The 14,402-nt window shown below is 36.2% G+C and overlaps 2 protein-coding genes across 3 annotated transcripts in view; both read left to right on the forward strand.

Moving 5' to 3' along the window:
• The first annotated feature begins 167 nt into the window (after positions 1-167).
• snrpd2 (small nuclear ribonucleoprotein D2 polypeptide) lies at positions 168-2,429 on the forward strand. The gene is made up of 3 exons (XM_066685267.1): positions 168-295; positions 1,044-1,223; positions 1,427-2,429. Coding segments are annotated over exons 1-3 (357 nt in total). The 5' UTR covers positions 168-293; the 3' UTR covers positions 1,602-2,429.
• Positions 2,430-6,952: 4,523 nt separating this feature from the next.
• vaspb (vasodilator stimulated phosphoprotein b) overlaps positions 6,953-14,402 on the forward strand; it is a 31,410-nt gene continuing 23,960 nt past the window's right edge. For both annotated transcript variants that reach the window (XM_066685381.1, XM_066685382.1), the window contains exon 1: positions 6,953-7,330. In XM_066685381.1, coding sequence (XP_066541478.1) covers positions 7,326-7,330 — 5 coding nt within the window. In that variant the 5' untranslated portion in view covers positions 6,953-7,325. The remainder of the gene's footprint in view (positions 7,331-14,402) is intronic.

Here is a 14,402-nt window from a genome sequence, read left to right on the forward strand (position 1 = left end):
CTGATTTTTGACAAAATTAAAGCATTAACTACAATTCAGTTAACGTCATGATTTAAAATTATAAAATGAAAATATTGATAGAAAGGGCAACTAAAGCAAAAAAAATTGTTAAAACAATTACAGCATTAAAACAAGATCTCCACAAACTAATTTTGAATACATTTTCACGGAGGGACTTTTATTAAAGCGGAAGCGGCGCCATCTCAGACTCCCAGCGTTTGTTAAACGTGAGCCGCGGTCTTTATTCATCGAGAAGAAAAACTTCAAGAAAGCACTGCACTCCAGCGGGAAACATGTGAGTTCAGTCCTGGTTCTGGTCGTTTCCAGCGGCGTTAACGCGCTCAGAGCCGCCGCAGGAACTCGAGCTAAAAGGCGGCGCATAGTTTTAAAGCCGCGAACTGACAAAAAATAAGTCATCTCAAATCGGTATAAAGTACACTTAAGTGTGATAAATTATCTGAAATATAAATTGTACTTACATAAATAAATCATCTCAAATTACTGTGTTCTAAACTGAAATAGCTCTGAATATTTATGAAGGCGTCTGTAGATAACTCTTGGATAAATGAACGTTACATTCTCCTGGCTCTAAACATGCCTCTAATTTCACCTTGAGTAACTGCTTTTTACCTAATGTTTATAAACTGAATCATATAATTTAATTTTATCAATTTAATTGACTTATGGTTTGTTTTCATATTTTATTTATGTAAAATACTGCGAGATAAACTGGTTTGAGTTCTCTGTCTCCATCTCAACCTCAATAAACCTGCTTTTGATTTTAAGGTGGAGGGGTGGGTGGCTGTGGGCTGTTGGTAAATATTCATAGTTTGTTGCTCCAAATGGAGAAGCAACTGCTTCCCCGCCTGGAAATATGTAATGATACTTGAGACATTTTTCATCTTCTATTCAGATTTCTAAAGGATAGAGAAGTGTTTTTATTATAGAAAGTTATTCCACATTTAAAGTGACAGTGTCTTTAAATATTTCAGTGGGGTTCCGTTTCTAACATTAATAACATTGTTATATTCAACGCTGTAAAGGAGTCTTTTGAACAAGCCCAAATCTGAGATGACACCAGAGGAGCTGCAGAAGCGAGAGGAGGAGGAGTTCAACACCGGACCTCTGTCTGTACTCACACAGTCGGTCAAAAACAACACCCAAGTTCTTATCAACTGCAGAAACAACAAGAAACTGCTTGGCAGGGTCAAGGCTTTCGACAGGTACTAACACTATTACTGGCTACAAAGGATAAGCCGATAAAATTTCTGTGCCTAATTTTTGGTGGATAATATCAATAATATTCCCCTTGGCCTTGGCCAAGACCTTTCCCTTAGCACTTCCTTGGGTTTCATGTCAGCCTTGGAGTTTCATCCTGAGTGTAAAAGCGGATTGTAGACAAAAGTATTGTATTTCTTTGTTTCAGACATTGCAATATGGTCCTGGAGAATGTGAAGGAGATGTGGACAGAGGTTCCCAAGAGCGGTAAAGGCAAAAAGAAGTCAAAACCAGTCAATAAGGATCGCTACATCTCCAAGATGTTCCTGAGAGGAGATTCAGTGATTGTTGTTCTGAGAAATCCTTTAATCACTGGGAAATAATACTCCACTTTAAAGTTCCACCATAAAACAGCATCAAAATCAAGCAGTCTGTGGTTGTGTGGTAATAAACAGTGGACCATTATTAACATCTGTTTCAAGTGTTAAAGAAGCCCAGTGTTTGGATTTAGGGGACAAAAAAATTGGGCTGTTTCAGAAAGCTAGCCAGATAACTTAAGCCTAAAAGTGAGGCTTTTAGACATGAATGTCTGAAACCTGGGAATAAACTATTTTCCTGTATTACTTCCTTTGTATTAACAATATTAGTTGTGGTCTGTGATGTGATTTCTTTTTAAATTAAACATCCTTTTAAAACATTAAGACAACCATGAATAATGAACAATATTTGGAAAATTGCATGTGTAAATTGTTTTAATATGAAACTGATTAATCATTTATCCATGCTGTTTTCAGACAGGCTTAAGTTATCTGGCTACACCCAGAGAAGTCCTACTTGGTGGGGCAGAGTGTAGGAGTTGGATTCTTGCTGTAACTACTGTGTGGATGTTAAATGATACAAGGTTTTGAAATTTAATGCAAAGTCAAATTTTTGTCAAGTTTGGATGAGGGATTGGTGTCTGAGTGTGCAGGGTGTTTTTCAAGATTTTTATTTTTTTCTGTTTCATTTTCTGGTATTGTGAGACCAAAGGGTCAGCTCACAAAGCAGGATTTATGGGTTAGCTAGATAACTTATGCCCAGAGTTGACTGTCCAAAAGGAATATGCCTCAGGTATTTTCTTATTGAAAGCTCTTTGCTGGAGGTTTGTTATCTGACAAAACTGAAGTTCTGGTTTGTGAAATAGTTCAAAATAAAAGTTTTGTACTCAGATAAATACAACACATTGGTGCCCATGTTCTTTTCTGATATTTACAAAAATATTTTCAGATTTAATAAGCTCTGTCTAAAATGAAATTGCACCCAGCAAATACCCTCCTGGACTGATAATAATCCAACAAAAATACCTAGTCAAGAGCGTCCTGTGTCTGCTGATGAAGGATTAGAGGACCACGTCAGTGTCACTTCAGTGCTGAGAATGATCCACCACCCAAATCATTCCTGCTCTACAATTTTTATTATAAATATCTCACACGTGCCTTGCGAGAGAATTCAGCCCCCTTGAACTTTTCAACCTTTTGCCACATTTCAGGCTTCAAACAAAGATATAAAATTAATTTTTTGTGAAGAATCAACAAGTAGGACACAATCGTGAAGTGGAATGAAATTTATTGGATGTGTCAAACTTTAATAGCGCCACCTTTTGCTGCAGTTACAGCTGCAAGTCATTTGGGGTATGTCTCTATCATCTTGCACATCGAGAGACTGAAATTGTTCGCTTTTACGCCAAACATATCGTTTTGCATTGTGGCCAAACTGTTGGATTTTGGTTTCATCTGACCAGAGCACCATCCACATGTTTGGTGTGTCTCCCAGTGGCTTGTGGCAAACTTTAAACAAGACTTATAGATATTTTTGAGAAATGGCTTTCTTCTTGCCACTCTTCCATAAAGGCCAGATTTGTGCAGTGTACGACTGATTGTTGTCCTATGGACAGACTCTCCCACCTCAGCTGTAGATCTCTGCAGTTCATCCAGAGTGACCATGGGCCTCTTGGCTGCATCTCTGATCAGTCTTCTCCTTGTTCGAGATGAAAGTTTAGAGGAACGGCCAGGTCTTGGTAGATTTGCAGTGGTCTGATACTCCTTCCATTTCAATATGATCGCTTACACAGTGCTCCTTGGGATGTTTAAAGCAAATCCTGCTTTAAACTTCTCCACAACAGTATCTCAGACCTGCCTGATATGTTCTTTGGTCTTCATGATGCTCTCTGCGCTTTGAACAGAACCCTGAGACTATCACAGAGCAGGTGCATTTATACAGAGACTTGATTACACACAGGTGGATTCTATTTATCATCATCAGTCATTTGGGACAACACTGGATCATTCAGAGATCCTCACTGATCTTCTGGAGTGAGTTTGCTGCCCTGAAAATAAAGGGGCCATAAAATATAGCACGCCCCACTTTTCAGTTTTTTATTTGTTAAAAAAGTTTGACACATCCAATAAATTTCATTCCACTTCATGATTGTGTCCCACTTGTTGTTGATTCTTCACAAAAATTAAAATATTATATCTTTATGTTTGACGCCTGAAATGTGGCAAAAGGTTGAAAGGATCAAGGGGGGCCGAATACTTTCACAAGGCACTGTGTGTATATATATTTCTTCATAGAAGTGATATTTTAATGAGCCCAAACTAATTGTTCTAGGGGGCTTTACAGCAAGGTTGGCACAGTCATATATTAGAGCTGTGTCAGCCTAGAATTTTCCTTGTCGATCAGCCCTGTTTTCAGAAAATTAGTATTTGTCTATCACTCAGAGTGTGTTGCCCTGTTGTTCTTTGGTCCAAAACATTAATATCCTTTTTTAAAAATAAGGTTAATGCTGGATTTGACAAAATCTTGTAAGAATTTGTTCGATCAGGCTGGGGAAAAATAAAAGGAAATATGCCTTTGTTAGTCAAATATGGTGTAAGAGATATTAATATTAAAAGTATGTTATAAAAATATTAAAATATTTAAATTTACTATGGCGGCGCAGCAGGTAGGTGTTGCAGTCACACAGCTCCAGGGACCTGGAGGTTGTGGGTTCGATTCCCGCTCCGGGTGACTGTCTTGTGAGGAGTTGATGTGTTCTCCCCGTGTCTGTGTGGGTTTCCTCCGGGTGCTCCGGTTTCCTCCCACAGTCCCAATGATTCCGGTTAGGCTCTGGACCCACCGCGACCCTGAACTGGATAAGCGGTTACAGATAATGAATGAATGAATTTACTATGTTTATAATTTAAAATTAATATTGGTTATAGAAATAGAAAAAAATGCTCATTTTCAAAAATAATTGTTTTCAGAGCAGTAGAACTCTTGTGGCATGGGTAAAATTTATTAACATAGTTTAATAACAAAATAAATTGTAAAAGGGCTGAATAAAACATGTTTTATACAGAAATAAGACAACAGCATACCACTTATGAAAATTATGTTTAAATTGACTAATGAGAAAACTTTAAGACAGTAACTGAGCAAATGGCAAATCCACAATTCCACAGAATGAGATGATAATCAGAGAAATGGCTAGTATATCCATTTTAAAAAATAGTCCCAAGTTTGTAACTGAGAGGCTCGACTATCAGTGTCTGTATGAGTCCAGGGAACTGTAGAAACGAATCAGTGCAATGTTTCCAGTTTGAGTTTTTATTTGAATTGTTAATTGAAAAATTACAGTTATGGACTGCTGGGATTTGGACCCACCACAACTCTAAGTAGGATGAAGTTGTTGCATTAGCTGAATGAATAAGTGGAAAAATAATGTTCAATGCACTTACTACAAAATTAAATCCATTGGGTAGAAAGATTTTCATGACTTCATGAATTATAATAATAATAATAATAATAATAATAATAATACATTTATATTTATAAAGCGCTTTTCAGGAACTCAAAGACTTGATTGAGTTCTCGTTGAATACACATTCAACATCAATAGCGTGGTATGAATTATGTGTGATTATTCTGACTGTCCGCCAGGTGGCGCCAAAAGACTGAGGCGATCAATTATATTCGGATGTGATAAAAAGGGCAGTTTTTTGTTGTTAAGACGCTTAAATTATACAGATTTTTTTTTATATGTATTTTTATCATTTAAACTCAATAACTGTTTAAGAAAATGAGCAGTTTTCCTCTTCATGGCTTGCTCTATCGGACTGTGTCTGTAAACAGGGTTTGTGATGTCACAGAATATTTTATTATTTTTTATTTAACAGAAACTTTATCAATTTTAACTTTATTCTTTATTATAATAGTGTTTATAGGTTTTTTAAATTAAACATTATGTTTAATGAAACATTGGTAGTTTTTTCCGTGAGCGGATTGCAGCTCATCTTCTGTGACCTTTTTAATTTTTCATTCATTGTCCAGAACCGCGTATCCAGTCCAGGGTCACGGTGGATCACAAAGCACCACACACCTATGGACAATTCTGAGTTTGTGTTTGTGTTGTTCACTACCACGGATGAATTAAATGCAGAGAAGCAATTTTCCTAAGGGGATCAATAAAGATTATACTTCTTCTAAAACAGCCAATCCAACTATCAACCTGTGGCTATTTTATTTATTCATTTAATTATAGCGTAAATTGTGTATAAATATACACGTGTACATACGTGTTTTTTTTTTCTGTATGTCCCTCAACTGTGGGTCTCTTCTGTGTGTTTCTCATTTAAGTGTGGGACTTCTTGTCTTTCTCTGTGTGGCTGGCGTTGCCCTTTTAAACCCGGATTGGGATTATGGCGGCAGAGAGGCGGAGCCTAACCGGCCGTGTTTTCCCACCCGTTTTTAGGTAAATCCCATTCCCGCGCTCTGATTGGATGTTGATGTCCAAACTCCTGCGCTGTGATTGGCTGTAAGCAAATTCAGGAATGTAAATCAGTGTCAGCCACAAAGAGATGGGAATATTATTTATTTACATATTGAATATAAATATTAACAAAATGTTGTTGTTGTTAATGTATGATGGGTTATGCTAATATTCTATTCCGCTTAAATCGATGTCTGTAAGGCCAACAAAAAAAAAATCAGCTCAGACATTTGGTGTTTTATATGACGATTTATTATTAATTTTTTAAATTATTTTGTCGATTTTAAATAGCGTAAAATACTTTTTTATAAATTATGTGAACTGAATTCAATTTGAATCATATTCCTTCTGTAACAATATATATATATATATATATATATATATATATATATATATATATATATATATATATATTTTTTTTTTTGTGTTTGTCTCTCTGGAAATTGTATTCAAAATATTTACATTTCATATTTCAGCCTAAAAGTGTTTTTTTTATTATTATTATTATTTATTAATAAAAGCTCCACACATGAAACAATGAAACACTGACCAGAATGAAACGGGTACAAAAGATGAATTAATTAATTAATAAAAACAAATGTAGGCTGAAATATATGAAACGCAAATATTTTGAATACGATTTCCAGAGAGGCAGACACAAAATGGTTTGCTCATTGCTTAATTTATTTTCAATATTGATGTTTCCTACAAATTTGAAGCTCAATGTAAGAACAAATCACAGTAACTTGGTCTATGTTTTCTTTGTTTTTTATATTTGTGTGTCTTTTACCGTCGGTGTATGTCACTGAATTGTTGACCCATCAGCCAATCATACTCTTGCTTTTCTGTGAATGTACAATTTCTGTCCAATCGCAACGCAAGGGGCGGGTCATTTCTGAAAACGGGCGCTAAGCAAAATATTGCTCATCTTGTTTTGAACGCGTGTGAAGTTTTCATGGAGAAGAATCTGGAGCAGGATGTGGGTGCGTTAGAAAGATTTACTATTTGAAATCAACATTACAATCATTATATTTCATACAGAAAAGAAGGGATAAAGAGGACTGAGAACTGGAGAAGCAAACCGGAGGAGTTGGAGATTGGATTTGACGTTACCGCTCGGCTTTCTCTCCCTCCCACTTTTGTGTGTGGTGTTTTTTTGGATCCCAGACCAGGAAATCACCTCCGAGCGGCAGCTCTGGCTCCGAGGGCGGATTCGAGAGAGACTGGTTCTTTTTTCGTGGCCTTTTCCAGCTTTTTTTAATCACGATCTGTGAAGAAGAAAACCCCACGGAACCCTGGAGAAAACTGAACTTCAGCCATGAGGTACATATAGTAGATTTACAAAAGGCAGTTTGGGCTTCATTCACTCCTGCCTTTTGCAGTTCATTCTGGCCAAAAAAGTGAATTAAAGGGCTTTATTTGTGGCATGGCTTGTTTGTGCTTGTGTGGTTGTATAATTGGTGCTAATATAAGAGGTTTCATAGAAAGTTTAGGCAGTTTTTAATCCAGTTTTTTCATTTTTATTCCAGCTTTCCCATCGCTCCTTTTTTGGAATGTTTCCGTTCCACCTTAAATGGTGCAGCAGAATGTAACTGCAGCACCATTTAAGGTGGAATGTTAAAAAAAAAAAAAGAAGAAGCAGCAAACTTGCTTAATGTTAAAGTTTCCTCAGGTTGCTCCATTTATTATCCTTGTATAGTCACTCTATAGTGATTGAAACACACTTTAGTTAAACTTTATGACCTTGAAAAGCTGAAATAAAGCGCAATTTATATGGCTTTAATGGGCTCAAATTTTAAGTTGTGTTCCATTACTTTTAATTCTCTCCCTTCAATTTGAGTTTCATGGTGCATCATTGATTATTGCATTTTTCTGATCTGCTGTTTACAGTCAGATAATCACACTTTGTTTAGGTCGTTTTCTTATTAATTTAGAGAAAGTAGCTAGATACTCCTCAATTCCTTTCCTCTAGTCCTTTTGTGTCTCATTTTCTGTCTCTTACAGTTCTTTTTCTGTCTATTCTCTGTGATCTGCCCCCCCCCCTTTCTGTCTTTCCCTATTTCTCTCTCTCTCTCTCTCTCTCTCTCTCTCTCTCTCTCTCTCTTTAAGAAGTGATTGCAGTAAAATTCTTGTCCTGTCTTGGCGTGTTCAGAGCTGAAGGATGAGGAGAGTTTCACAGTCTTTAAACTTAAAGAATGTGAAGAAAGTAAATGTGAAAAGAAGTTGAGCACAGTTGTAGAATGCAGAGTGTATTTTCTGTTTTATTTTTGAATCTGTCAGGTATAACTTATGTGAGTTTGAATCCTTTGTGACAGAGTCAACACTGCTTAACATTTGCTGATAATACAGAAAGAACCAATCACTCCTAAAGTCTCTGGGAACACAAAATAAAAATATTGATTAAAATAACAAATGTTGAATGCTACTAGAAATATTTAGGGCTATTGTTGAAAATATGCTTCACAAAAATACATCCATAGGTAGCAAATCTGTTAAGTACTAAGATAAGTACTAAGATCAAAAATGTTGAGCAACATTAAAAGTCCTGTGCCTAACTCTTATGCTGAAATTAATCATAAGTGATGAGCATTATAAGTAAACAAAGACATTAGAGCTGGAGACAGGAGCTGGTTGGTATTTAAACCTTTGTGTGTAACCAACTTCAGTTGATGGAATAACTCAGAGCATCCACAGTGCGTGGTCACTTTAGCTTTCTGACGTTACAATGTCATGATTCATTACTTCTCCTTGACAGTCGGCCAGGGCATGGTTTCCCGAACTATTCAAAGTATTAAGACCATCTTTAGAGGCAGAAAATGTGCTGTATTTTAAAACTGTCTTATTAGTATTAATCCTAATACCATCCCAGTTTTCATTTGGAAAATGCAACCCAGCCCTTATGTTCAAAATGATATAAAGTTATAGCATTCTTAACATGCAATAAAAATGGGTCAGATTTTGTAATCTTGACTAATTATATTATCATAAAATTATAATTGTCATTTAATCTTCAGCATAATTAAATATTTAAAGGAACAGTAGGTAGTAATTTTACCTTAAAATGACAGCTTCAAAATCACTGTGATGCTTCTCTGGCCTTTAATGGGGAGAATAGAGCCTGGCTACTCTGGGCTCAGCACTGTAGACACTGCACTGTGTAATTTTTGGAGAAAGGTAGGAAACTGTTCCCCTTCCTCCAGTCCCCTGATTTCAGGACAGTGCATTAAAAGTGAATTACAATCTGCAAATGTAGGGTGAGCCCAGGAGCAAAAATACATAATGTTACCTTTTTTTAGTCATTTTTACCTAGTCTTTTTTAAATATTCATGAGCCATATTTATTTAATCTGGTTTTAGGGTGGACTGCTCTTTTTAAAGTTCTGCTGAGTCTATTATGCCTGAATCACATGCAATAAACACTGAATAAACACAATTTTTTCTTCAGTGACTTTCATGTGCTGGAACACAGTCCCAGGCTGTGGTCTGTAAAGCATCCAGTCATTCCTCTCTGCTGTGTCTGGATATTTTTGGCACTCAGGAAATGTTTCATGGGTGATTAAGAGTGTCTGAGTGATTCAGTGTGTTATCAGCTCAGAGAAGACCCATAACGTACTTCCTTTACGCCGCAGTCCCGGGGCTTTAGACCTGGTACCGTAACCTCCAGGCCATGGACTGGGATGTGGATCTTTTCAGTGTAAGCAGCCCCCATAAGTGAATTCAGCTCCTTGTAGCTGCACCCTTTGTGTACACAGTGTGTATTTTCTCTGTAGAAAAGCATTAACTGAAATGGGACACTGAAGTACCTGCACATGAACTTGCAATCATCATGCCTATGTCCTATATCCTGCCAAAGTTAGGAACTTTGTCCCAGACCTGTCCCCACCAGTGTAGCACATAACACGTGTTTGTTTTGTATCAGGGGAAATGTGGTACAATGATAGAGCCATGGGGTGGTGCCTGATTTCACTCCCCAAGGATCCTTGAAACCATTCATTCATTATCTGTAACCACTTATGCAGTTCAGGGTCGCGGTGGGTCCAGAGCCAATCACTGGACAGGAATACACCCTGGAGGGGGCGCCAGTCCTTCAAAGGGCAACACACACTCACACATTTACACCTACGGACACTTTTGAGTCACCAATCCACCTATCAACGTGTGTTTTTGGACTGTTGGAGGAAACCGGAGCACCCGGAGGAAACCCACGCAGAACACACCAAACTCCTCACAGACAGTCACACCTTGAAACCAGTGAGGAGGTTCCTAGAAACCTTGGGAGGTGATATTAGGAACCACACTGGAGTGAGAGAAGCTGTAAAATAAGCTAATGAACTAACTCTTTGTGCACTTGTAAACACATGCGTGGCTGTAGAAGTGTGCCGGTTTAGTAATTTTGTTTCGTTTTTAACAACAGATATGATGTCTTGGGCAAAAAGAACACATTCTAGCCCGAATTACAAACTCACTGCCTCTTCCACATTAAATGGTGCAGGGCTCCATTCCACTTTAAAGGAACACCATGTAGTTTTTTTGGGGGTGGTTTATACCTTAAAATGACAGCTTTAAAATGATTGTAATGCTCCTCCAACATGTAATAGGGAGTGTAGTGCCTCTCTCAATTTTTTGCCAGGCTGGTCCCCTAAAAATTTGGCTACAGATATTTAGCTCGCTACGAGAAGAATCTAGATCTGTATACCTGGTATGGACATGATTAGAGAGAGAGGGAGAGGGCCGTACAAGGGTTAATGTTTGACTGACATTACTCAGTGGAGGTAGCTGAGACAGACATTACACAATTAAGTATCATGTTCCACTTTTTGATGTGTTGCTGTGTTCGTTAGTGAGAAGTCTTGCTGTTGGTGCATGCTAACTTTAGCCGGATTAGCTCCCTCTTTAGCGTTAGACATCAACACTGTGTCAGTGGAACCCAAGCTTTAAGAGTGTTCGAATTAGGTTTTGATGCACTTTTTAGTGATGGACATTATTTCTGGCAATAAGTGTTTATCTGTCCCAAGTGTCGATGTGAATATCTCTTGGCTCAGAAGGTGTGTGTTTGTGTGTGAGATCAAGACAGAGGTGTCCGTGTGTTAGTTTTAGAAGGCAAATATATATATATATATATACATACACCACCTTAAATGGTTGAACTTGTTGCACTCTCTGACTGATGACCTCCCAAACCAGACTGCACTTTACCTTCTGGACTACCGAGTGCCCTTCAGATAATGATGCAGTATTCTTTTTATAATCTATGCCTTTCTCCTTCACTCTTTTCTAACTTATCTGTTTTTGCATTTCAGATGTTTTCAGTCCTCCTCTAACAGAATGTTACTGTAGTTGGATTGGAAAATTCAAATGAGAAGCTTGGCTGCCAGAATGTAGCTGCCCAGCCATTTAAGGTGGAATGGAAAATTTGCATCTGTGTCCATTCCCTTTAAAATCCATGTTTTTTAAGAGGGTAGATTTTAATGATAGTCGATCTTAACTATTCAGAACTGAACATTAATCCGGCAGCACATCTGTAAATGGTGCTTTGTCTAAATATACGTTTATTTGTCTTTTATTTTAGTGTCTTTTGAATAGGAATGGATTTGTGGAAGACTAATAATTCAAGCTTATGTTAGAGTGGTTGGTTGATTGTAATAATTCAATCCTTTTTCATATATTTAAAAATAAAAACAAATTTTATGTCATGACACAATGCACAGTAACAGTCAGAAAAAAATATGGCCCTTAAACCATAGAAAATTACAAAACTGGAATATAGTACAATTCATGGGCAGAGAGAGAGACTAAAAGGACAAACAGATGGAGAAACTAGAGAGAGAGAAATCGAGAGCAAAAACAGACATAAGTATTTGGACAGTGAGGGGCTGCTCTCTGGACATTTATTTGGAATTTGTCTCTCTGGTCTGGATTCTTCCACTGCATTTTTTGTCTTCCCTCTCTTCATCTTTCTTTTCTTTTCCTCATTCAGATTGTGTAATCATGTGTTTTCTTGCTGCTACATGTTTCTCTTCTGTCTTTTTTTCCCTTCTCAGATTTATGCACCCATCTACAGGTTTAATGTAACTGCTGCACCCTTAAAGTAAAATTAAAAGTTTTTAAAAATAGTCCAGGCATCAGATGTAACGGCTGCATCCTTTAAGGTGGAACAGCAAATGACTGGTTTTCCAGCTGCTGCACACTTATCCCTATGTCTTTTCTCCTCTGATGCTTTCAGTGTTTTACAGAAGCAGAAACATGACTCCATCTGAAACACACTCACTCCATTAAAGATGAGAGCATTGATCTGCACTCAGTGTTATTTTTAATATCTTCAGCGTACGGTGGCCCACTTAGTCATATCACAACGGTATTGACAATGCATGCAAATACATTACCAGAAACCATGAGTTGGCAGGGGTAGCTCTATACCCTATTATAAAATGCCTCTTTTATTGGAGTCCGAATGAAATGATCATTGTAAAATATGTTTGTTTTTTAAGCACTAAAATGGTGTTTTTTTTTTAATGAACATTTTGACCCCAGTGATTTTTAAGAAATATATTTACAGGGTAATTTATGTTGTAAAGCCTGCTAAAATGCAATTAAAATTTGTTTGGTGAAAGCCTATTGTTGATCTGATTGACTTTCTATAGTTAGTTGCACAGGTGATTCATCCACGCTTCACAGTTCTGCTCAGCGTGTCGATTTGTGAGAAGTTTGGCCTTCCACATATGAAATGACCAGCTGTCATTATTTTTTTGATGCTGCATTTTTGCAATTTAAGTGATTTCTAGTAAGGTATTTCTGCACTTTGTAAATGTTGCGATGTGATTGGTTGGGCCTCAAAGAATCCTGGTGGATTCAAAGTAAATAAGCTCAGGATTAATTAATTTATTATTTATTTTGGCTTTATTATGTGTTTATGATTGAGTATTAGTCTCATTGTTTATTATTGCAATAACATTTAAAAGAAATAACCTAATTGTGATGTTTCTGAACATTGTTGGAACTGCTGTCATTTAAATTGTGATTTTTCTTTTGTTGTTTTTAATGTCAAAGCACCTTGTTGATTGCCTAGTTTTGGGTGGTCACACTCCACTACAGACAGTTCACCAACTGTGTGTTTATTGGTTTAAGTTATAAACTGTTTAGACCGCATTGTTGAAGATGATGGCTTTTAGTGAAAAAATTGGAGCTCTTGAGATTTTAACACTACATTTTGTGACACTTCAAACTGAGATTGTGAATTCATAATTCAGCCCTGTATTTATTATTAATTTAAGATTATTATTTTATTATTATAACCTAACATTTTATTATGCTGCTAGGTCTTTGTGCAGATTTATCTCTTTTTAAAAAAACAGCAATCTTTATTATGAGGTTTATCAATGTTATGGAGTAGGTTATTGTTAAAATGTTAGTGTTCATCTGGTTCAGCATTCTTTTAAAAAATATGTAGAATATTGTGTGGAAATTAAATGCATTTAAAATATCAACCAGATTCTATTTTAGAGGGAAGTGAGGAGACTGGAAGAGGATGGAGTGAAGTAGATGGAAAAAAGAGAATGAGAGATGTAGGAAAATTAAAAATATGAATATTCATAATACCTTCAGCTACAGCAAATTGCAGCTTAAGTCATTTTAAATGTTTGAATTAATTTGTGCGATATTAAAATAATCAGCACATTCATATTTACACCAAATGACAAATTACCTGCTGACTTCATTCTTTGTATGTACATTTTAATTGGGTATGTGTTTTATATGTGGAGAAATAATTTGTTTAATCTGTCTAGGAGCACTCAGTTGTTAATAAGTATTATTAATATTTCTCATTAATATTTAGGGTATTAAGTATCATTGATATTGAGTCTGAAGTTAGAGTGATTCAGTAATTTACAACAGTATTTTTTCAGATGTGATTGGTTTATTCTAGTTTTGTGTTATTTGTGATTTGTCATTGTTGTGATTTATAAGTTTGGTTTGATTTTAATTATTTGATTTATTTACAGATTTGTAGGATTCATCTTATATCACATGGTCCTTTTGTCGTTCTTTAGTGTAACACGTAGCCAATACATTGTAACACAATGAGATCTGATGTCGCTGCTTGGCATTATTTAAATAGTTTGCATAGTTAATGTGATGTATGGGTTTTACATGATTAGTATAATGTAATTAGCATGTCTTCTGTGATCAAATTGATTTGCATTTTATATGCGATTTGCAAGATTAACAGTACTTTTTTGATTCATTTGATAACTCATAAGTGAATTTTACAATATGTGCATTATTGGTAATGTGACCTAAAGTGATTTACATTATTTATATTTGCAATTTTCATATGTGTAAGTTTAATATTGCTGTAAAACTACTTGTACTATAACTGCATTGAATCTTATTCACAC

This window comes from Hoplias malabaricus, chromosome 11 (genome assembly GCF_029633855.1).
Source record: "Hoplias malabaricus isolate fHopMal1 chromosome 11, fHopMal1.hap1, whole genome shotgun sequence".
NCBI classification, from domain to species: Eukaryota; Metazoa; Chordata; class Actinopteri; order Characiformes; family Erythrinidae; genus Hoplias; species Hoplias malabaricus.

Bases quoted from the DNA above. Each gene is read 5' to 3' on its own strand.
- snrpd2 (XM_066685267.1), top strand. The intron at 1,224-1,426 runs GTACTAACACTA...TCTTTGTTTCAG, and splicing joins AGGGTCAAGGCTTTCGACAG to ACATTGCAATATGGTCCTGG.